General features: G+C 49.4%; 1 protein-coding gene across 1 annotated transcript in view; it reads left to right on the forward strand.

Annotated features, from left to right (window-relative positions):
- Syn3 (synapsin III) overlaps positions 1-24,575 on the forward strand; it is a 424,399-nt gene that overhangs the window by 37,818 nt on the left and 362,006 nt on the right. Inside the window, exon 2 of the mRNA XM_078052454.1 lies at positions 3,412-3,870. Coding sequence (XP_077908580.1) covers positions 3,560-3,870 — 311 coding nt within the window. The 5' untranslated portion in view covers positions 3,412-3,559. The remainder of the gene's footprint in view (positions 1-3,411; positions 3,871-24,575) is intronic.

A 24,575-nucleotide genomic window follows, 5' to 3' on the forward strand; every position in this document is an offset into this window, starting at 1 on the left:
GTAGCTGGTGTGGATCTAGCCCTCCTCATAGATGATAATTATACACTTGGCACAAAATATTTTAAAGAAACTACTGGATGTCGCTGGAGAGAAACAAAGAGTCGATAGAATGTGGAGGGAACTTGGCCCTTGAAAGAAGAGAGTCACACACACTAAGTTAGACTGGAGGAGGAGGAGGGCTGCTGGCGTGGCACAGCCAGAACTAAGTCAGAGAGCTCAATCGAGTTGTTATCATGTCTTCAATAAAAGTCTTGCTTTTGTCACTATAGGAGTGCCACCTCCCTGGGGAACCTAACTTACAACCATCGGATTGATCTCTTTAGGACATTGCATCCAACAACTGCAACATGCCTGGTCTTTTCAAGTCCATATGGAACGGTCATCAAGGATGGACCCTATTGAACCAGGGCATTAGTCTCAAAGAATGTCAAAGGATTCAAACCTCATAGACTATGTTCGCTAATCACAAATGAATTGTATTAAAAACAAGAGCAAGAAAATATATAAAAGAGCACTGAAACCCGGAAGATAGACACATGTTTAAACAGCACATGGGTCAAATTTGTTATAGGGAAAATTGACAACAATTTGAAATTAAATGATAAGAAAAAGATGACATAGCAAATTACTTGGGATGCGGCTTAAGCAGTACTTAGAGGATGGTGCATTGCTTTAAATGCTTATGTTGGTGAATAAGAAAATTCTAGAATTGGTGATCTGTGCTTCTGTCTTAAAATTCTAGAAGATAGAAGAGCTTGTTAAACTTAAAAATAAGGAGAAGGAAGGAGGTAATAAATGACAAGAAAAAGTGAAGTAGAAAGCAAAGGAGAAAGTTAAAGAGACCATAAGTTGGTTCTATAAGAGATCAATAAAATGTATAAATTCTTAGCAACACTGATCCATCTAAAAGAAAAATATACCAACATCAGTAAAATTAAGAGGAATCAGGAAGATCCTACATCAATAAAAGAAATATTAAAAACAACTTTATGCCAATAATTTTCACAACTAAGATGAGATGAACAAGTTGCTTGAAGTCACATATTTGCCAAAACTGATATAAAATGAAACAGGAATATGAATGGATTTATAAAAGAGATTGATTTCATTATTAAAAACTGTCCCGTGAAGAAGAACCAACCCCAGACACCTTGACTATTGAATTCTGCTAATAATTTGAAAAAAAATACCAATACTACACAAATAGAAAAGGAAAGAACACCTCTTAACACTACTTGGTGAAACCAACAGTGCTTGGTGCCAAAGATATTGCCAAGAAAAAACTACAGACCAGTCTCTTGTGTCATAAATATGGACACAAAAGTCCTCAACAAAAGAATGTCAAATCGAACCTAATATATATGTATATAAAAGATTCATTCACTATGACCAAGGGGAATTTATCCCAAGAGTGAAAATTTGGTTTAACAATTACAAATCAATCAAATGTAATTCACCACATTAAGCAAATAAATAATTTCAAAAATCATATAATACTCTCAACATATTTAGTAAATATCTTAGAAAATTCAATACCTATTCATGATAAATTCTCATGGGCAACTGAGAGTACCAGGGAGCTGCCTTGATATGATAAAGTGCATTTATAAAAACCTATAGTCAGGGTCATACCAGTAGAGATGTAGAATGGCTTTTCCCCAAGACTGGAAACAAGTTAAATGTCTTTCTATTCGGTACTGGAGGTTCTAGCTAGAATAATGAGAAGTGAAAGTAGAGAAAGCATTAAGATTGGAAAGAGAGAAGGGAAGAGCTGTTTACAGATGATGTGATTGTTTAAATACACAACCCTAAGGAATCTGTAAAGGACTAGTGGAAGTAATACTTGAATTTAATTAGCTTGTTAATATATTTTTAATATAAACCTTCATAGATTAGAAGTCATGGTGCTCCCAAACTGGAAGCATTTCAAACATCTATCAAAAAGAGAATGGAATGAAAACTTGAGGGTTGTTTACCCAGTGGAAAGCCACTCAGGGATTAAAATAGAATGACTGTTGAATCATGCAGCATAGATGAAGCTCAGAACGATTATGCTGTGGGAAAGAAGTCATTAACCAAAGAGTTATATATATGATTGCATTTATATCAAGTTCAAGAACAGGGAAATTAATAAGTGATGTCACACATCCTGTTTTCCTATGGGCTGGGTGTGGATAAACCAGAAGGGGGCGCAAAAGAACTTTCACAAGTGATAGAATCTTGTAGCCGCATATGCATTTACCAAAACTCAAAGAATTGTACAGTTAACACTGTGCAGTCTCAGTAAATTGTATTACAATAAAAAATATAACTTAATTCCATTAAAAAGTTATTGTTCTCAGTAGGATATTTTGATCTTAAGTCAACAAATTGTTTCTTTTAAAATTTGTTTTCTATTCAAAAAAGAAATAATGTGTGTATTAGTCTGCTCTAGTTGCCATAACAAAATACCCTGAACTGGGTGGCTTCAAAACAACAGAAATTTACTTTCTCAGAGTTCTGGAGGCTGGAAGTCCTAGCTCAGGGTGCCGGCATGGTGGGGTTCTGGTAAGGGCTCTCTGCCTGGTTTGCAGATGGCTGCCTGTCACCTGTGTCTTTACATGGGCCCTGTGAAAGGCCCGTGGACAGTGCTCTCCAATGTCACTTTTTGCAAGAATTCTACTCCCATAGCAAGGGCCCCACACCTATGACAGATCTAACCCTAGTCACCTCCTGAAGGCCTTGTCTCCAGATACCAACACATAAGGATTAGGTCTTCAGCACATGAATTCGAGGGCCCATATTTCAGTCGGTAGCAACATGCATTCTGGAAAATTTGGAAAGCATAACTAAATAGAAAGAAGAAGAAAAGACATATAATTACTTTACAAAAATGTAGCCACTACTCACATGATTTATTTTGTTTCCCAAATTTTGTTATTTCAACTTTTACATGGTTATAGGCATCCTACACCTAGGATTTTCTATCAGGATGTTTTTAATTTAATGTTACAAGATGAATTTTTTTTTCCTGTTACTAAAAAAAAACCCTTCTTTGATATCCTTTTTAAGACAGCCACAAAAGGCTCATTGAGTGACTGTGCTGTATGTCTATTTATTGATTGAATGTCCTGTGGTGGAATGTTGAGCTACTCATCAGTATTTTGCTAGTGTAGATAACGCTGTGATAAACATTTGTGCATGTGATTTTTTTTTCTATAACTCAGATTTTTTTCTGCTTGGATAGAATTCCAGAAAATGGAGCTTTTAGGTTAAAAGGGTTCGCTCTTAACACATACAGCCAAATTCCCTTCCAAAAGGACGGTCCCATTTACATTGCCACCAACAGTGGAGCAGGAAAGTGCTTAGCTGCTTGCTCTTAAAGGGGAGGAGGTCACTTACACTAATGTGCTTATTGGCTGTTTCCAACAGGTAAGCGAATCCTTCTGAAGCCGACTTCTGGTTGTGCCGAGTTGTCCTGGCTCTTCTGGCCCAGAGTCCTGCCCCTGCCTCTGGCTGGAGCCCGTGTCCTGGGCCTCACCTAGGAGTAGACGGGAGCCATCTGCCCCCACCCACAGCCATGAATTTCCTCCGGCGGCGTCTCTCCGACAGCAGCTTTGTGGCCAACCTGCCCAACGGCTACATGACGGACCTGCAGCGCCCAGACAGCTCCACCAGCTCCCCCGCGTCCCCCGCCATGGAGAGAAGGCACCCCCAGCCCCTGGCAGCCTCCTTCTCCTCTCCAGGATCCAGCCTTTTTAGCTCCTTCTCCAGTGCCATGAAGCAGACCCCGCAGGCTTCCCCGGGACTGACGGAGCCTGCGGGTCCCTCCACGCCTGTGGTTCAGAGGCCCAGGATCCTGCTGGTGATCGATGATGCCCACACAGACTGGTAAGCGGGGTCTTCAGGTACCACCCCCAGCCGGGGAGACAGCTGACATGGGGTCTGTCTTGCCTCTTGGGGGGAACAGAGGAGGGCCCTAAGGGGCTCAGGTGGTTTCAAAGAATGACCAGAGGGAAGGAAATTCACACTGACCCACAGGCCCCACAACATCTGCATCGTGCCCAGTTTTCTCCCAAGACCTTTACGTTTACAGGCCCACAGTCCCCACCTGCCGATTTAAAACTCCGTGGCTCTGGCCACTAGAAGATATATTGTCATCCTTCTGACAGCAAAGCCCAGTCTGAAGGACAGTGAGGCTATGGCAGTCTGGATTATGTCACTCTGTGTGCTCGTTCATATGACAATGCAATGTGTTTGAGGAGGGGTGCTGCCCGGCACCCACAGGAAATGTTATATATTATATGGATGGAAATCACAATCACATGGCCTTTCTAAAATTGGAAGACTTCTGAAGCCTGAAATGCAGCTGGTGATATTTACCCGATTATTCCTCTTCAGCCTCAGTCACTCTCCATGCCCTAAAATGAGGTTAGGGTGACATAAATCAGCACAGGCCCTTGGCTCCTAGCCCAAACCCTGGGGGCCAGAAGGCCTCAGTATGTATCCCAGCTACTTCGGCTGCTGGCAGGCTGGCTCCAGAGCCTGTCCTCCTACCACCAATGCACAGAAACGATGTGCTTTTGAGCTGCTTCTCAGACAGCGCTCCCCAAGCTCACTGCAGCAGCCACCAGGTCAGCAGCTGAGCGACTGAGCACAGCTGATGTGCTCAGGGATGGTGGTCACACGGAGCTGCACTTGGGAATAGGTCTCTCCACCCACTTTGTAGCACTGAGGAGTGATAAGTACTATTCATCTAGCCAGAGACAGGATTTGCTAAAAATTCTGTTACTAAAACCCCTTCTTCTGTGTCCTCCTTCAAGACAGCCCAAACTGAGAGACGAGGAAGCGCCACACTCAGGGCAGAGGAATTCATGGATAGTGTACTCGTCAGTTTTTCCTTGTCTTGACCAAAATGCCTGGGAAGAACAACTTAGAGAAGGAAAGATTGATTTTTTGGCTCATGGTTTCAGAGGTGTAGTCCACAGCTGGCTGGCACCAAGCAGAAGCATTGTGGGGGGTGGGGCAGGTGGCAGAGGGAAGCTGCTCAGCATGTGACATCCAGAAAGCAGAGAGGGAGCCAAAGGAGCCAGGGACAGGATATAGTCAGTCCTAAGGCTCACCCCCTTATCACACTTCCTTCAGCCACATCCCACCTACTTAAAGTTACCACCCAGTAGTCCATTCAGATTATTAATTCTTCAAATGGATTAATCCACCAATAAGGTTACAGCTCTTATAATCCAATCTTTCCACCTCTGATCATTGCTGCATTGCCTAACACATGAGTTTTGGGGGAGACATTTCCAGATGGAAACCATAACAGATGTGAAGCAGAGAAATTCTGAAAATGAATCCTCAGGCAGCCCCTGTGGCGGGAGGACAAGGTTGCATGTGTGTCTCCAAAGGCCGTCTCGTTGTCCTCACCCAGCACATGTGTGTTGCATGAATACACGGGTGCACCCCGCTGTTCCGTTAGTCTAGCATGAGTGTGGACACTCACATTCCCTCCTTGAGAAGTTAACTCAGGTTGGGCTGATGGAACCTACTCTTTGGAGTGGGAGCTGTTTGGAGCTCTTAATGCATTCTCAGTATTCATTAGGTCCAGCAGACTCAGACATCAGTCCTTGCATTTCTGCTAAGTAATTGCCCCATCTGAGCCAGGGTGGCCGTGAACCACCTGTGATCTGATCCAGTCTGAATGCTGTCCGAGCCGCTGCTTCTGGAAGGCGCTCATGGCAAAGCTTGGCTCCTCTCTGCTCATTCTCTCCCACCAAGCGTGGCCCCCGGGTCTGAGCTTAGGGCGTGATGTCTGCAGATTTGCTGTTTCCAGGCAAGGCTGCTGCCCGTCTGTAATCAAGAGACTATAAAAGTCTTCTGTTGACCTTTAACCCAACATTTGACCTTGATTTCAAGTGTTCTTTGCTGGCTGTGTTATCTCATGCTCAACTTTGTCCGAGAAGTTGCTTCCTCAATGTAGGTGGAGTTGAATTCATAGCATGTCATGGTTCAGGATAAGACATCACAGCGAGGCTGTCTGAGTTCAAATCCCATCTTTGCCACACAGTGACCATGTGACCTCTGTAAGTCACTGCACCTAAATGCAGAACCTACCCCATAGAGTTAGTATATGTAAGTAGGGTTGACACCTAAGTTAATATGAACATGTGTAGTCGGTGTCTGGCCAAGAGAAGGTGCTGTTTAAATGCATGTTAGTGTTTTTGCAGACTGTTATGACCTTTCTGTGTCCCATCAACCAACCTGACAGCAGCCCCGGGGGCAAGCTAGTTTAATCTCTTTGTGCCCAATTCTGGGCAACCTGGACAAGGTTTGTCTCATTGGACTAGGTTTTCCTAGGTCTTCCTGCTGGCTCTTGGCTGACAAAATTGGATCTTATCACTCTCTGTCTCTGTGTGGTGTGTGACTCAGTGTTGGGGCACAATGAATAATATTGGGATGCAATGAATAGCCTCATTCACGTGACATTTACATTTTGGCTGTGGTCTCAATCTCCACAGGAATGACCAGTGTGTACATTTGGGGCCATGCACACTGGTGGGGACTGCTGGCCTGATTATATTTTAATCACATATCACATGTGCTTTAATTAGGTCTTGAGAACAACTATCTTTGGTTCATGGCATATTTTGTGGCCCTTGGTGGGTTAAAACAGAGGAGGAGAAACAGATCCACGAACTCACCCGGAAGTTGGCTCTGTTGTCCGCTGGATGTCTGTGACAGAGACCTCCTGCCCCAGACCATCAGCCTTTCAAAGGCAGCTCCGTCCGTCCGAGAGTCTCCATGAACTTCCTAACTTCTCTGAATCTCAGTACCTCCCAGCTTCCCCACACTGATGCTGGCTGCCTTCAAGTTTCAATCCTGCCTGTAGAACTCCCCACACGCCTGTCCCTGGTTACCAGTAACAGCCAGCAGGGGGCGAGCTGGGCCTGCGGTCCCAGCAGCTCTGGCAGAGCCTGGCAGCCGGGGTTCAGCCCCCTCCCCAGGGCTCCCTCATTGTGCAAACTGTCTGCAGAGAGGAGGAAGTTGTTAAAGGGAAGACGGCAGCTCACACAGCCCCTTTCTTCCCGCTTTGAGATGATAATGAGGGGGGAGCCCATCCACTGTCTGGACTGAGGAGCCCCCCCTCGCCCGGGGACAATGCAAATGTGGTCCCCTTTTCTACCCGCCTCAGCCCCAGATGCTGGGGCTCTGTCTTCCTCCCTGGTCCAGGGCCTCCTGCAGCACCCGGTTTCCTTGCAGAGAGAGGAGGGGATTGTAGGACGCCTCCTTCCTCTCCTGGGGCGTCCAGCTTTCAGATTCTCAGAACCCATGGGGGCCTCCCCAGGACCATCGGACACCTGGCCAGGGACCTCAATGGGGGACTTTCATCCTCTGAAGAGAAACAGAAGGTCCCAAAGTCACCTTTGCTGGCAGAACTCTTGACCCAGCATTCATAGATGCAGCCACCTGTTGGGGCTGCCTGAGGAGGTGACCTTGGCTAGGCAAGGGGGTGGGAGGAGCCCGGGCCACCCTCTGAAGGCCAGCTCCATGGCAGGTCTGAGCTAAGGATGCTGTCTTCCGGGCCTGGGGCAGGCCAGTCTTGAGAACACCCCCCCCCACCCCCGGGGAAGGAGGATGAGATGAGTGGATCTCAAGGTCAGTGTTCTTCCCCACATCTGCACTGGTGCTCTGGCCTGGGATTCCCCAGCAGCTCCACAGGCCTCCAGGCTGGACCCTGCCTCCCAACTACCCTCCACGTCACCATCTCCGTGTTCCCCTCCCGAAGCACAGATCAGCTGCAGTTGGCTTCTCCCCGGCCCCCTGCCCCCATGCATCCCCTTTTACAATCCTTTGCTGCTGCATCCTTGACCTAAAATGTGCAAGTTCAAAGTCATTAGCATGTCTGGCCTGCCTCTGGTTGTGTCTCCAGCTCCACTTCCTGCTTTGGGGTTTATTCTGCAGGAATACAAAACAGCTCTGGTTCTCAGGAGCATCTCGGTAGGTACCTTGGCCTTTTCTGTTCCCTGTTCCAGGAACACTCTTCTCTGTCACGTTCACCTGGCCAGTTCCCATTTAGTCTTAGAGGACTGCTCAGCTGTCACCAATATGCCCTGCTAACAGTGCTAAAAACCACTGCCCCTGTATAAACTTAAAACACTCCAGGGTGCCACACTGGCACATGCCGCACTGTATTAAAATTGCCTCCCATGAGAATGAGACCCAACTCTTATTCTTTTTTTTTTTTTTTTTTGCACTAGGGATTGAAACCAGGGATGCTTAACCACTGAGCTACATCCCCAGACATTTTTATGTTTTATTGAGAGACACAGTCTTGACAGTTGCTTACAGCCTCGCTGAATGGCAGAAGCTGGCTTCAAACTTGTTATCCTCCTGCCTCAGCCTCCTCTCTCGAGATGCTTGGATTACAGGTGTGTGCCACTGCACCTGGCTCATATTCTTCTCTATGACCCAGTGCTGAGCACATTGCAAGTGTTCAATCAGCACATGCCTTTGTCCCTGTCCCGACCCAATCAGGATAACTTCAGTAGACATAATAGGCCTGAACGTGCCTTACCTTAGGGGTCAGCAATACAGAGCGCAGAGTTGAGGAGTTCTGTCCTCATGAGCCTGTGTAGAAAGTCCTGGCTACTTATTTGTCAGGATGCCAGAGTCACTGTGAGGCTGATATTTGAGATTGTTTAAGAGGGAGGGGGTTATCATCTACAGAATGACCAGAATCTCATATTTTGATTTTCAGAATCAAAACACTTAACCTACCCCCCACACACACAAAAAAAGCCATAACCACATAGTGTTAGCTGCTTCCAGTCCCCCTACGGGGCCTCTGGAGTTGAGAGGGTGGCAAGGAGGGGCAGGGCCAGGTGGAAGCCGCAGAGCTTTGCCCCAGCGGTTCCCCGGGGCCTGGAGCCCCAACTCCCCCTCCTCTCCTTGACCTCAGCCCTGTTCCGGGAATGCCTGCTATTCCATCTCGACAGTGAGCTATTGTTACCTTCTTTTTCGTTTCCTGGGGTTTCCTTTTTCTTTAATTAGTTAGAGGTGACGTGGAAAGGGTGTCCTGGGTTTGGAGCACTCCCCAGCACCACCCCGCCAGCCTGGAGGATACCAGATTGCATCTTCCTGGGCAGCGGTGGCCAGGGAGGCCCTGGGTGAGCACCCGTGCCTTCCTACATCGTCCAAGCACCGTTACTCTGTGTGATGATGGCCAGCCGCCCACCCACTGCTAAACGGTGTCCTTGTGTCCCTGTGCCTGGGACAGCGCAGGTAACAGGTACACAGGAGGTGTCTGCTGACCAAACAAGTGGTTTGGTTGGTGGCCCGTTTCTGATAATAACATGGTTGGAAGCGTGACATTGACCAAGGGAGTGGCCTTGCTGGCATACTTAGGTCCTCCTTTTAGCTCCGGCCTCATATCCACCCTAACAGAAAGTCACAGTGGACCCGGTGGGAGCTTTACACCACAGCAGTCGGCAGCGCTGTCAATCAGGGATGCTGTCACCCTGTCCAACTCGGTGAGCGGTTGCCAAGGTGACAACTGCTCAGGGGCACTTCCTCACTTAAATCAGAGCCCCCGTTGCCAGGTGAGGAGGCAGAGGATCCATGAACCTGGTCCACTTGAGGACACAAAGAGAGGTGTGGCAGGGTTGGGACATGAACTGGGCTCATTTTTGCGAAAGCCTTTCCAACAGGACCACCTTCCTGCTGAACGCTGCCCAGGGCTCCCGGGAGTGGCGGGAGATAAATGCTGTGACGTGTCAGTGGGCAGATGGCTGAGCCAGGGAGGAACCGCCTGAGGCCTCTGAGGACCCTCCCCGAGCCCCTTCGTCACTGTCATATGGCACATGCTGGTGCACTTTGCAAGAGCATACTTCATGCTAAGTGGCTTTCATCGATTCTGTCATTTAGTCCTCCTGGTGGCTGCATGCGGACTAGTACTCATCACGTTTTATAAATAAGAAAAACGGAGGCTTTGGGCCCCAAATCAAAACAGATGCCACTGGCATTTGGGATCGGCTGAGGCCATCGGGATGAGTGCGGACATCACAGTTGTCCTGCCACCTTCCCCACCCACCTGAAGCCCAGGCCCCCTGTGCTGCGTGTGAGCAGGGCTCTGGTGCCTGACACGTGGGCACACACCCACCCACACACACCCGGTGTTTGAGAGCAGAGTGAGGGAACTCGTGGCAGGACTCCTTGTCACACCACGGTGGCCAACACAGGATTCTGGTGACCTCAGCCTGGGAGGAAAGTGTCTCCCGGGAGCCAGGCGGCCCCACCCTGCAGGCGCCCTCTGGCAGCCCAGTAGAGGGTACCAGGAGAAAGGGGGGTTCTTGCAGCCATCCACCATTCATGGTCTCAGGTTGGCAAATGGAACCTTTTATAGAAAGTGTCTTTGGAAGCACACAGAATAGTTTCCTCTCTCTAAAGCCCCAAGGGGTGGCAGGCAAGGTCTTTCCTGTTCTCTTCCCAATGTTTTGACATTAAAGAGGTGATTTCCCAGCACATCGCAGGCATGCTCCCTGGGGAATTAAAACAGAAAGAAGAAAAGCTGCAGAACATGCAGGGCTCCCAGGTGGCGCTGTGGAGTTCAAGTCCCAGCTCTGCCTCACCCCGTCTCCATGCTGTTGGCCAAGTTCCTTTCCCATGCGAGCCTCAGGCTCCTCATCTGTGCAGCAGTTCATACTGTCACCTCCTTCCCTCTCCCACTCGGCCCCCAGGGCTGTTATGCGGCTCCAGGAGAGCGCCTGGTCCTCTTCTTTTTTTGGGCCCTTTTTGGATTGTGTGGTTTGTTCACCTGGGACTTAGTCCTGTGCCTCCAGTATGAACTCCATGTGGCCAGGGTTCACACCTTCCCTGTTCAAACGCAGAGTCTAGCACGGAGCCTGGCACGAGGGAAGTCAGGGTAGGTGGATATTTTATTAGTGAGTAAATAGATGTTCTTGCCAGAGGTCGTTATGACTTTGAAGGGAAATTTCAGGCTGGAGATGCCTTGGGGAGGAGTCTTTGTCAGAAAACACTAGGCTGGCTTGGAATTCAGGAAGAGTACCGGATAACGACCAGGTTATCCCTGATGCTTCCCTCAAGGATCTGGCCTCCACCTCTTTAGGCCCAACTCATCAGAGAGGCTGCTTTGGCTGAAGGGATGAGGACTTCAGGACATCTGGAATGTGGCCCTAAGGACATGCACTGGTCCTCATGGGCCCCATGGTGACTGATTTCATCTGTCACCTGGTGAGGGAGATAAGGTGAGAGCTGACATCATCAGACGTGGCTTATGGGGAGGATTATCAGTTTTAGCAAGCGATTATTCAGGATGCCGAGTTAATGCTTCAGCGATGAATTAGCATAAGTCTATCCCATGCAGTGTTGGGGATAGACTTACACTACATAATTACTTGTTGTTCAATCTGAATTTAATTGAGTGTCCTGTATTTCATCTTATGCAAAGAGGTAACAAGAGACACTGCCTGGTCCTCTAAACATGAGACCAGCAAGAGTCTGGCCCCTGAGCTGCCTGGCTTTCTGGTTGGGGAGTCAAACCAAGTCCACTGATTGACCCCATTCTCAGAGACCAGCTTTCCCTGCGGGTGACAAGGACCATTCGTCACCAGCAGGGAGGGACCAACACTGAGTGGACAGTCTCAAGCCAGACTGCCTGGGTACTGTGGGCTCTGGTCCCTGCTCTTCCTTTTGGAGATGTGACCTTGGGCAAGTCCAGCCTCTGCACCTCACATTCCCTGGCCGCGGGGCAGGATGGTGGACTCGCTTTCCTTTCTCGAAGGGCAATGGTGAAGATGAACGATGATGGCAGGAGTGGGGGTGGGTGCAAGGCTTCGCGGACAGAGTAGGCCCTGAAATGGTAACTGTTATTAACAATTAATTACAGTTACTAATTGCTTGTGAACATAATAGTCCTGGGAGCCAGGGGAAGGAAGCCACTTGGCAGCTTCTGAGTTCAGCTGGATGGGCTCGAGGGCCGTCTTCCAGAAGCCCCGGAGGAGGGGCATCCAGACCCTGGCAGGCTGGCCGTCCCTTGCTCAGAGATTCGACAAGGGCTCCAAGTCAGTCCCTCCCCCTGGAGCTGGTCAGAGGATGCAAACAGAGACACACAGCCCTCTGTTGAAGACGCTTGGCTCTGGAGAACAAAATCCCCAGCCTCTCCCCACCCCTGCCCCTACCCTAAGCCTCTCCTTGAGCCGATGGATGGGTCCTGCCCGCTTGAGTGGCGAAGGCAGGGGTTTCTGGGAGCCACGGGGGTAGGCCCCATGACAGGTGTGCATTGTTTCTTGCTCTGTCCATTGGCCCAACCGCAACCCCAACAGGCCATCTGACCCCCTCTGGAGTGGCTCCAGCCTCCTGGACTCATCCTTCTCGCTCCAGGCCCTGGCCCTGCGTCCCCTGGCCCTGCTTTCCCCTGGCCTTCCCTGGCCCTGGTGCCTGGGGGAGGGAGGGGGCCCTGGGCATTCCCCAGCGGCCTGCCCAGTCGCCTAGAGACGGCTCCGCTTTCCCAGGCCCAGCCCCTTTTATCAGGGAGACAATGTGCGCACAGTGAGGGCCTTGTGCAGCACCGAGCCCTGAGCCCTCTGACTTGAGGAATTTTGCAAGTGCTGACCTCTCTCCGTGAGGTCTTCGTGCCATCCAATCCAAGGGTCCGGCGCCCCTGCCGCTTCCTACCCAGCTCCTGTGGGGAGAGAGAGGGAGGGGGGCTGGCTGTGAGGGGCGTTACCCTCGCTCCAGGATCTTTGGGGAGAGCTTCGTGCTCAGAAATCGGGGCTAGAAAATCCAGGGGGATGGTCTTTGAACGGGCGGGACTGTGGAGGATGCTCTCTCCTCGTGCCTTCCCGAGTGGGCCGATTCTATGGGATCCTGGGGATGGGAGGTACTTTCTCTCTGGGTCTCTGTTTCCTCATGGTCCCCCCAAACTGTTTCCGTCAGAATGGTTTTCCCAGGTGCCACTCCAAACCCCTGCTGTGTTGGATAGAGTTCTTTGTAGGAAAAAGAAATAGACTTTGGCCAACTTAAGCAAACAGGGATTTAGGGGAAATATGGCAGTGGGGGGAGGGAGTTCCTAGAGGCAAAGGAAAATAGGAGGAGTCTCAGGTCAAGCTCCCCCTGGGTCCCTCGGGGGATCTAGGTGACAGGAAGTCCTGGAGAGTCTCTGCAGAATCAGCTCCTGTCTGCACCCATTTGTGTTCCTCTTTGCTCAAAATCCAATGTTTGGAGACGAACAAGCCTGGCTTGTTCTAGTCTCTGTTTCTTAGGACACTTGGGAACAGTCCCACCAAGACTGTGGTTCCATCAGGACAAACGGAGGCACTACTACCAGACGCAGGAGGAAAGGGTCCAGGAGAGGCCCAGCTGAGGCATCCCCCTAAATGAGGGGCTCAGAAGACCCAGAGTGGGGCTCAGGAAGCTGCCTTTTAAGATGACGGAGAGCCAAGCTCAGAGCCCACCGGGTACAAGACTTCCTTCACGTGGCCCCAGCTGGTGGAACTGGACAAACCCAGCGGGGGAAAGTAAGAGGGAGGCGTACTTCAGCTCAACAGACAGTTCAAAATAAGGAAAATGAACTGTCAGCGACCAGTGGGGGGGCTGGCGTGAGAGTGAGCCCCCTGTCACTTGCAGATTGCAAGCACAGCCGCCGGGCTACCCATTTGGAAGCAATAACGCAGAAAGGGCTCCGGCCAGGAAGAGGCCCGGCTGCAGTCCCTTAGAGGAGGCTGGGACCTGGAGCTGTTCATTTTCTCCTCTTTGATCTTGTGCTTCGTCACCTCTCCTGCCCCTGCTCTGCTCTGCTCTGAGACGTTGGGCTGTCTTGCTTGTGAGTCTGGCCTCGTCCCCCACAGCGTGTCCTGTGGCTCTGGCCCAGGCCCACCGAGTGGCTTTCTTTGGAAGGCGTTCCCCCACAGCAGGGGTCCTCTGGAGCAGTGGCTGTTGCTGAGCTGGAGTCTAGGGCGCTGGAGTTCACCCGGCCTGGGTCTCAGCCTTGCCCTGGGGAGGCAGGGCTCTGGGCAGGCGCCAGTCCTTACAGAATGTCTCTTCTCCCGGGGCCCGTGGAAGCCTGTGGAAGCCTGTGGAAGCCTGCCTCTGTCGAGCGGCCTTGGCAGTGATGGTCTGATGGCAGGATTAGGGATGGTGCTGGGTGTCCTTCTCCTGACCCCCCACCCTGGGTTTGCGGAAGAGGCGGGGATGCGGGTTTCCGGAGGAGAGGCGTGAGCTATCTGCTATCTTTACAGGCTAAAGGAGGGGTGGCCTGAGCAGCTGCTCATAAGAGACCACCAGCCGGTGGGTGAAGGGGCATAAGGGAGGGAAAACCCAGGCATCGAGAGGTGTTTCCCTGTGGAAACAGCCACACAGGCTCTGTGACAAATGGCATCTGCCACTTGGCTTCACTGCAGAGACAACAAGGAGAGGCTGGGACCATGCAGGGTGTGAGAAGCGGCTCTTTTGAAGGCAGTGGCCGCAGGCCGGCTTTTACCTGGAGGGGATGAGGGCGGTGTGTGGCTGGGTTGCTGATATTTAAGGAAAGCAAGAATTTTTCTACGAATTTTCTGTTTTCAAAGTAAAGGTACACAATTTCAGCCCAACGAGACAGGACTGTGGCCTCCCTGAGATCCAACAGTGGGCAACCTGTGATAAAGAAGGCAGGAGTTATTGTAAATATTTAGCCGTTTCCTCTTCTGGGGCGGTATCCCAGCGAGAATGTAAACACCTTTCTGTTTGGGCAGCCGCTTTGTTCAGAGAGATCCCAAGGCCTAGCACAGTACTAAGCAGGTAATAGAAGTGGGGGAGGGAGGGAGGGAGGGAGGGAGGGTTAGATGGATGGATCCATGGAAGGATGAACAGATAAATGGGTGGGTAGATAAATGAATGGTTAATAAACGTTCTTGGCCTTCTTTTTCTGCTCTTTTCACCTTAACTAGATCAGACACCCAACATTTCCACAGTCCTTTTACTCAACTTCCTTATGTCACTGATACCTATTTTCTGAATGGTCAGAAAAATGGTTTGGGTGTGATGTGTCCCATCAAAGCTCCTGTCTCGATGCACGAAAATTCAGAGGTGAACTGGATGTGACCTAATCAGTCCACCCTAGTTGGAATGGACCGGGTGGTGACTACAGCCAGGTGGGGTGTGGCTAGAGGAGACCGGTCACTGGGGCCGTGCCCTGGAAGGGTGCATCTTCCCTTTCACCCCTTCCTCAGTGCGCGTTCTCTCTCTCTCTCTCTCTCTCTCTCTCTCTCTCTCTCTCTCTCTCTCTCTCTCTCTCTCTCTCTCTCTCAGTTTTCCTCCTCTGGGCCCTTCCCCCACGGCAGGCTGCCTCACCTTGGACCCAGAGCTATGGAGTAAGACATCGGAAACTGTCAACTCCAAATAAACTTTTCCTCCTCTAAGTCCTTCTTGTCGGTTATGGGGGTCCCCGTGGTGCAAAAACTGACGGAAATAATGAGATAAGAGTGACCTGCATCTTGGTCTCAATTCCCTTCCAGTGTGCCGTGCCCCGTCTGTGGATATTTTTTTCAGGTGGGGAGGCCCTTAGTCGATGCTCAATAAAAGTTTGCTCAAGGAGTGATTTGGTGAATGAAATGAAGGGCCTGGCAGGGTGTGTCTTTAGAGAGAGGGAGTAGAGATTGGAGACAATATTGTAGCCTTTCCGCTGAAGACACAAGGAGGGGTGGCTGTGACTTTGTTTACCCTAAAGGTCTGCACTGGGCTGGACAGGCTGCCCTCATGCTAGACACACAGAGATCCTGCCACTTCCCTCCTCTTAGAGAAAATGACCTGTTATTTCCCCGGGGACACACCCAACTGAACTTGGTCCTCCTCCCACCGTGGTGAAGGACAGGAGGAAAGAGAGTGTTAGTCCAACCCCTGCCGTGTGCCAGGGTTTCACTCATGGAGCCCTCGTGGCAGATGTGCTAATGTCCTTATTTTAATAGATGAGGAAACCGGGACTCAGGAGGTTGAAGTTTGCTTGAGGAAGCACAAGGAAATAAATGGCAGAGCTGGACAGGAGCTGGCTGTCCCTAAGGCCAGCAGTGCCCACCCACTTCTTCACCTGGGAGGGTGAATGTGCACCCCAGCAACCCTCTGGTGGGCAGCTCACTTGCTGGGATATTCTGGGCAGCTCCCCACCTGCATGTCCTCACTGAATCTCTTGACAACTTTAGATCTTTTTATTCCCATTCTAGAGACGAGGACGCAGAGGATAGTCCAAAGTCAGAGGGCGCCCATGCTCTGTGCTGATGGTCACTTTTCTTGCACATTTGGGGACATGCAAAACTATGAAGGAAGCACATCTCTCCCCTGAGGGCCCAGCACCTGCCCGGCTCACTTACCTCCTCCTGAGTCCATCGGGCACGTGCACAGACACAGCCAGTCTCTCTGTCCCCAACTTTGTAGCTTAGTTCCTGGCAAAGAACAGATTTCACATCGTGGAGGGATTGATGGATAAGCTGGGCCACCTCATCAGGAAAGCTGTCCCCAACCCTCAGGCTGGCCTGGATCTGTGCGTAAATGCAGTGTGTGGTGACGGTCCTTTTGTGTCTCCCCTGTGAGGGAGGAAGCCCCAGAAGTCTTCATGCTGGGTTTCTTAGAGTCTGAAGCCTCATGTGAGTTCTGAGCCATCCTAAGAAGGCTTCTCTGACCAGCAGAAGCCTGACTCCCCTGCTGCCCACATCTTAGCCTCAGTCCCCTTGGCCTGTGCGTCCTATTCATTACGAGTTTCCTTTTACCTGTTAACTTCTAGTCCACAAATATGCACACTCCACAAGGGCAGGGACCCCATCTGCCCTCCCTCTCACCAGTGCCTGGCAGTGAACCGGGTCCATTTGAGATTCCATAATGGGATTAAATGATGGGTATTAAGTTATGTGAATTTTGACCAGATGCAACCTACAAAAATCTCCCTCCCTATTGCTGCCCAAGGACAAGAGGGTGGGGCCTGCCTGGGTCACTTCCTGTGGCTCAGGGCCCTAGTGCTCTAGGAATCTAATTTCCTGTCCCCTACAGATCCCTGGGCTCGTCCCAGGAGCCTCACCACCCCCAGGGGTGCTCTTCCTTCCTGGCTCACGGGCACCCCCTAATTGCATGGACAATGGAGGGGCTGCCCACCCTTGAAGGGTTCTCTCCATCTGGCAGTGGGAAGGAGCCAGGAACAAGAGCCATTCTTAGGAGGAAGGAGGGAGCTAGGATCAGATCTGGGGTCCCTCTGTGCTGGGAGGCCCGTGATGGCCACACCCCCACACATCTGGTCTACCAGATGACCCTCCTTGTCTTGCTAACCAGGAAGTCCTGAGAGATTGTGCCACGGCAGGGTCCCGCATGGTCTGCTGCCCGTCTTCTCCCCTGCCTCTGTCTTCCAGGCCACAGTGAGCAACTGACAAATGGCATGTGAACGAGCAGAATCTCTTTGTGGAGCGAGATCACTGTATCCCCACCCTTTCCCAATGGGATGACCTAGGGGAAGACAGCTGAGTCCGAGACAGGACATCGCTGACCTGTCCTTCCTTCGAAGGGCATCGCCAGGGCCCTGCCCCATTGTCTCCGCCCACAGGACACATTGGCTGGGAGACCCCTGCTTGGACCCAGGTGGATCCTGTTTGTGCTAATTCTCTTCCTTCTGTCCCCTCGGCTGCTCCTCATAAATCTCTCCCACACACCACAGTCCGCAGCCCCCAATGAGGGGTTTCCCACCCTGAGCAACACTGGTTTTATCATATTCTCCTTCCTGGGGCTTCTGATGTGGCAGTAAAATATGAGACCACCCACAGAGATGGAAGCCTGGTGGAATTCAGAGCTCCCCAGCCCCTCCACAAGGCCACAGCCGTGATTGATGGGCCGAGGTGTTCAGGGAGCTTGTTTTGAGAATGAACCTCTTAGGGCATGAGGAGGGGGCAGCTAGGAGGAGACAAAGCCCTTGAGCACAGCGGGTCCATCTATTTGCCTGAGGTCAAACAGCCAGTCAATTACCCAGCCCCCAAAGACATCTAGAATTCCAGACCATCCCTGCCCTCCCCTCTGCCAGACAGAAGTGTTGGGAGGCAGCTCAAGCCTGAATGAGCCTCCGGCAAGGAGGCAGCAGTCTGTGTGGCCCATCAGGAGACAGACTTCTGACTCCCAGCCAAGCAGGGCAATGGACCGCCTGACCCTCACCTCAGCCTGAGTCCGCCTGCCAGGCTCTGCAGTAAACATTCCAGGGATGCGCAAAACAAGCATTTCTCCCAGGAAGTTGAGGCTCATCGGGGCCAGAGCTTCCTGGGTGGTATTGGTGTAATGCGAAGTGCTCTGAGTTCCAGGTGAGAATCAAGTTCAGGGCTGCTGGTTGGGCAGGTTGGACACTGTACAATGACCCCTTCCCCCCATCACAATCAGTGTTGATTTGTAAACATATTACAATGATATACCAGTAGGTGGCAGTAGAGTATCTCAAGGAAGGGACGCTCTGTGGACATGAAGGTTTATATTATGCATTTACCCAGTCAACAGACATTTGGTCAGCATGTGCCTGTACCCCGCATGTTGTGCCTGATACTGGGCACACCGTAAGCACTGAATCAGTTTCTGTTTTCCAGAAGCTCACAGGTGTTTGGAGACAGGAGATGGCAAGGGATGTATAATTACAAGGCTGAATGATAAGGGTTATAATGGCTGTGGGTGCAACATGCTGGAGAAGCTGAGCAGGACACTCAGCCCAGCCAGATGGGGCAGGAGAGGGATTCTGCCAAGGAAAACACCACTGTGCATGGCACCCAGGGGGATTTGGGCCAGAAGAAAGAGGCTACAAGAAAGAAGACATAGTATCCTAAGCTCATGCAAAGGCTCAGAGGTGTAAGAGTGGAAGAGGCATTTAGGGGATCCTGGGAAGTTGGGTATGTCTATGAAGTAGGCACAGATGAGCTGATGGGTGAGATCGGGCCCTCTCGTAGGTAGGATCCAGATCAGGAAGGACCCTGGACCAGTCCTGAAAATCCCAACGTACAAAACCACTCGGAGGTTATGAGGCGTCGAACTGGGGCTTCTCCATCCGGAACCTGGAGAGTGATCCCTGCCCATCTCCTCCCAGAGCAGACACGAGGCTTAAATAGGAGGAGGATGTGAAGGGGCTTAAACCCTTACATACAATGCCACCTATTCATATGTCATCATCCATCCCTCTTTGCACTTATGGGTCACATCAAAGTGAAAAGAATCACAAATCTGTCTTATAGCTGGGGTCCTATGGGGGCTGGGGTTGCTGCCTGTGCAATTGACTGGCTGTTTGACCTCAAGCCACAAAAAGATTGTGTTTTATAGCCTGGCATGGAGGGCGCATACCTGTAATCCCAGTGGCTCAGGAGGCTGAGGCGGGAGGATTGCAAGTTCAAAGCCAGCCTCAGAAACTCAGCAAGGCCCTAAGCAACTTAATGAGACCCTGTCTCAAAATAAAAAATAAAAAAAGGGCAAAGAAGGCTGGGGATATGTCTTAGTGGCAAAGCATCCCTGGATTTAATCCTTGGTACCAAAAAAAAAAAAAAAAAAAGATCGTGTTTTGTTTATTTGTGGCTCCTGTCTGCATGGACCTGGACCCATCTGCACTGACCAAGCTTTCAATAGTTTTTATTGTTGGGGATTCTGCTTCAAGGCCTGGGTTACACACTTTGGAGCCTAGCATGTGCCAGAGACTATTCTAAGTGTCTGATTCCATTAACAGTTACCCTGGAAGGTAGCTACTCTAATTATCCCAATTTCTCAGATGCAGAATCTGAGGCACATGGCCAATTCCTTGGCCCATCCCCTAAGAGGTGGTCAAGGGACAACTGTTGATGGGGGGGGATGAAACTTGGCTCTGTGGTCAGGGACATTCACAGACCCTCAGCGGTATAGGACGGAAATCAGGGAGGGGGAAAGATGATAGAGTATCATGGGTAATGACTGAGAACTGGAGTTGTTGATCCCCGGGCCGCCATATTGTGGGTGGAACCCAGGGATCCTGAGTCTAAACTCTGAGTCTTTGAAGTCATTGTGAAGTTGTACTGGGAAGGAAGAAGGGCATCCATGTTTTATTTCCATGTTTGCTGGCTCTATTTTTCAATTTAAAACATCAGGCATATGACACCTAGATACCCATTTGCTGTTTTTTTCCTCAGGCCCCACAAATCCTGGAGCTGGGCCTGTCCTGGTGTCTGGAATGGGCCGACACCACCACAGAGGATTTGTGATGAAACTCACAAACCGTGTGAAAAGTCTCCCTTTGTACGGGGCCGGCTGCACACACGTTTTATTGAAGAGCATCGCTGAGAGATAAAAAGCAAAATCTCGCTTTCAAGTCACACTCCCAGTTCCTGTCCCAGGAAGGCCCAGCCTCAGTGACATCTCAACCCTTCGGCATTGTAAGGAAAAAGAGGCACTGATCTCAGAGCTGTCAATCAGTGAGTTCTGCAGCTGGGAAGAGATGGACGGTGCTGGCATTGACGGTGGAAAGAGGGGCTGAGGATCTGTAGAAAGGATTCTTTCACAAAGGGAAGGTTGAAAGATAGTTGGCAACTTCCATGTTCCAGGGAAAGAATAGAAGACGGAACCAAGGAGAAGCCTCTTGAATGTGATGCGCACAGACTATTGATTAGAACCCAGTCACGTGGTCACACCTAGCTGGTGGGAAAGTTGGGGTACACAGTTTTATGTGCTAATCTGTAAACTCTGTTGCTGTGGAGAAGGGGAGAATGTGTACTGGGGAGGAGAGAGTTGACTCTCTCCCCGCCTGAGGTCTAGGGAAGGGCCTAACACCATGCCCGGTGTCCCATGAGTGACTGAGAACTGAGAGTTTCATTCGACCAACAATCAAAAAAGAGCAAATGGGAGCTTTGCTACTTTTGCTTTGTAATGTGGCAGGATAGCGAACCCTGTAAGCCCTCTGTTTTAGTTAGTTTTTGTGTCACTGTGACCAAAATATCCAACTAGAACAACTTAGAGAAGGGAAAGTTTATTGGGGGTTCATGGTCTCAGAGGTCTCAGCCCATAAATGGCCAACTCCATTGCTCTGGGTCCAAGGTGAGGTAGCCCAATACAATGGAAGGGCCTGGAAGAAGGAAGCGTCTCAGCTTATGAGAAGGTCAGGAAGCAGTGATTGTAGGGAGAAGGGACCACAAGGGAGCTGTACCCTTCCAGGGCAAAACCCCAGTGACCCTCCTTCTGCCATGTCCCACTTACCTCCAGGTGCCCACCAGACATTCAAACCAGGATGGACTGAGAAGGACACGGCTCTCACAACCCAATCGCTGTACCTCTGACCACTTCCTGCGTTAACAGGGGCTTTGGGGACACACCTCCTATCAAACTACAACATTCCACTCTGGCTTCAAAAGCACGTGTCCACCTCACAGTGCAAAATGTATTCTGTCCACCTCCAAGAGTCCCATGATCTTAACCACATCAGCGTTATCCAAAAGTTCAAGTCCACAGTCTTCCCCGAGACTCTCACCTTTGGCCGGGAGCCCATGTAAAAATAAAAAGCAAGTTACGTACATCAAATACAGTGGCACGGGTTACACATTCCCATTCTGTTCTGCATGTCAGCATGGGCGTAGGAAGAAGGGATGGGGTCAAAGCAAGACCAAAGACCATGAGTTTCTAGAGTTCCACGTTCAGCATCCAGAACACATGGCGGTGAGATGTGATCTCCAAAGTGCTGTGCAACCCTGCCCCGTACATGGCCTTGGGGCTTACAGCCCATGTGCCCTCTCTCTTAGCCTGGCTCTCTGCAGCCAGCAGCTTTTCTTGGCAGATGGTCCATAATATAGGTATGTCTTAGTTCCTGGACTTTCCATTCCAGCTTTGGCTTTACCTTCACAGTTTCATGCATTGCCCTCTCAGGGGCAGCCCACAGGGATGAAGACCCTGCTATACTTTGGCTGGCCTCCAAGGCCTTCCTTTGAAATCTTAGTGGAGTCCTCCATGACCCCTTAATTGGAACAGCCTACATTCATACAGACTCAGCACCATGTAGATGACGTCATGGTCTGTCCACTCATGCAGTACCCGGGCCTCCTGGAATCATAGGTGGAGTGGCCTCTGAGTGCGTACATGACTGAAATAACATGTGCCGGCATGGTGAAACAACTTCCCAAGCCGCCCTGTGCTAGCAGGGTGCCCCATGATCTCTTCTCAAAGACATTTTCCAGTTGACATCCTTGATCCTACATTTGGTGTGGTCTTGCCATTTCCTGAGACGTCCTCAAGCCATCTGTCCTAGTATCACTGTGGAAAGCACTTAGCATCCCTTTAGGGACTGTAACCTCTTCAAAAATCACAGCTTCCACGCAGTTTCTAGTCAAACTGCAAGTTGTTAAAATTCTTTAACTCTGCATTCTGCTCCTGATTCTCAAAAAAAGCTGCCAGCAATATCCATGTTACTGACTGAATACTGTGCTGCCTTGAATTTCCTTTGCCAGATTCATTGGTTTATCACTTTTAAATTCAGCCTCAATAAAGTCTGAAGACACGGGCAAAATATAGACAAGTTCTTTGCCAGAATATAATGTGAGCGGCCTCTAGACCAATTCACAAAGAGTCTTCATTTTTTTTCTGAATTTTCATGGGCCCAGTCTTCATTCCTATGCCCCTTTCTGGTCTTCCTAGCTCCCACCAGAATTCCATTAAATTCCATTTACAACATTCTAAAGGTTTTCCAGCCTGCATCTGTACACTTTCTAAATTTTCTTCTCCAAGCCAGCGCCACATGCTTCTGAAACACATGGTCAAGCTGGCCACAGCAGTGACCCCCACTTCTTGGTACCAATGTGTTTTGTGAGCTTTTTCATCACTGTGACCAAAATACCCAGTAAGAAGCACTTACAGGAGGTGAAGTTTATTTAGGGCTCTCAGGCTCAGGTGTTTCAATGTGTAGAAGGCTGACTCCATTGCTCTGGCTCCAAGAAGGAAAGCTGCTGAGCTCACAGTGGGGTCAAGAAGCGGAGACTGTGAAGGGAGAAGGGGCCACAGGAAAGATGCACCCTTCCAGGGCATGCCCCCAGTCATCCATCTCCCCTGGCTACAGTGGAGATGGATGACCTATAGTTACCATCAGGTCATTCAGACTAGGATGGACTGAGTAGGTCACAGCTCTCACAATCCCATCGCTGTACCTCTGAATGATTCCTGCAATAGCAGGAGTGCTTGGGAGACACCTCACATACAAACCATAACACACCCAAACTTTAGCTGCTAGTTTTTCAGGGTTGAGCAAAATTACAAATACAGAATTAGAAGATCTAGATTCCAGTGCCTTCAATAAAGTATTAAGTCTCTCTGAGTTTTAGTTTTCTCCTCTAGAGAGTAGAAATAAAAATGCCTACTTTTGTAGGTGGTGGTGAGCTTTCAATGGAAAAGGTTAAACCTCTTTGAACTCATTTATTTATCCAACAGATATTCATTGAACTCCTACTGTGTGTTAAGCACTCTGGTGGGTTCTGGAAATAGGATGATGAATCAGACAGGTATTTCCTGACCTTGAGGAGCCATATCATCATGTAATGGGATGCGGGCATTTAACACAGTTATTAATTCTTTTTAGGTATAGTTATAATAAGCCATATGAAAGAGAAATAGAAATAGAGTATGAAAAATAATTCTTATCAGAATAAATATAAATTATGGGTCAGGGCCAGGGTGCTTGTGGGAATAAATGGGCAAGTGGATGGATTTAAGAAATAAATAGAATATAAAATCAATGAGGACAGACTGGGAGAAAGAGGTCACAAGAATGATTTCTGTGTTTCTACTTTGAGCAGTGGGTAGGTAGAAATGCCATTTACAGATAATAGGGGCAACAGAGGAATGTAGAAGAAAGTCAAAGTAAGCATCACTTTCTTTGACTTTCTTCTACATTCCTCTGTTGCATAATGTCTAAGTCCTATTCATTTCCCTGCAAATGACATTATTCATTCTTCATTATGACCGAACGAAACTCCATTGTATGTTTGTGTGTGTGTGTGTGTGTGTGTGTGTGTACACACCACATTTTCTTTTTCCATTCATTCATTGGTGAATACCTAGCCTGATTCCATAGTTTAGCTATTGTGAATTACACTGCTATGAAAATGGGCATGCATGGCACTATAATATGATGACTTCCATTCTTCAGGGTAACTACTGAGAAGTGGTACAGCAGGGTCATATGGTGGTTCCATGCCTAGTCTTTTGAAGAGCCTCCATACTGATTTCCATAGTGGTTGTGCAGATTTGCAATTCCACCAACAGTGTAAAAGTGTTTCTTTTTTTCTGCATCCTCTCTAGCATTTATTATTGTTTGTATTCTTGATGGCTGCCATTCTGACTGGAGTGAGATGAAATCTCAGTGTAGTTTTGATTTGCATTTGCCCAATTATTAATGATGTTGAACATTTTTTTCATGCATGGGTTGGTCATTTGTATTTCTTCTGCCTAGTTTATTTGTCCATTTGTTAATTGGGTTATTTGGGGGGTTTTTTGATGGTAAGTTTTTTGACTGCTTTATACATTCTAGATATTAATCTTATGGTGGAAAAGTAGCTGACAAAGATTTTTTTCACATGCTTGAGGTTCTCTCTTCATTATCCTGT

The sequence above is a fragment of the Ictidomys tridecemlineatus genome, chromosome 6 (assembly GCF_052094955.1).
Source record: "Ictidomys tridecemlineatus isolate mIctTri1 chromosome 6, mIctTri1.hap1, whole genome shotgun sequence".
In the NCBI taxonomy this organism is placed as follows: Eukaryota; Metazoa; Chordata; class Mammalia; order Rodentia; family Sciuridae; genus Ictidomys; species Ictidomys tridecemlineatus.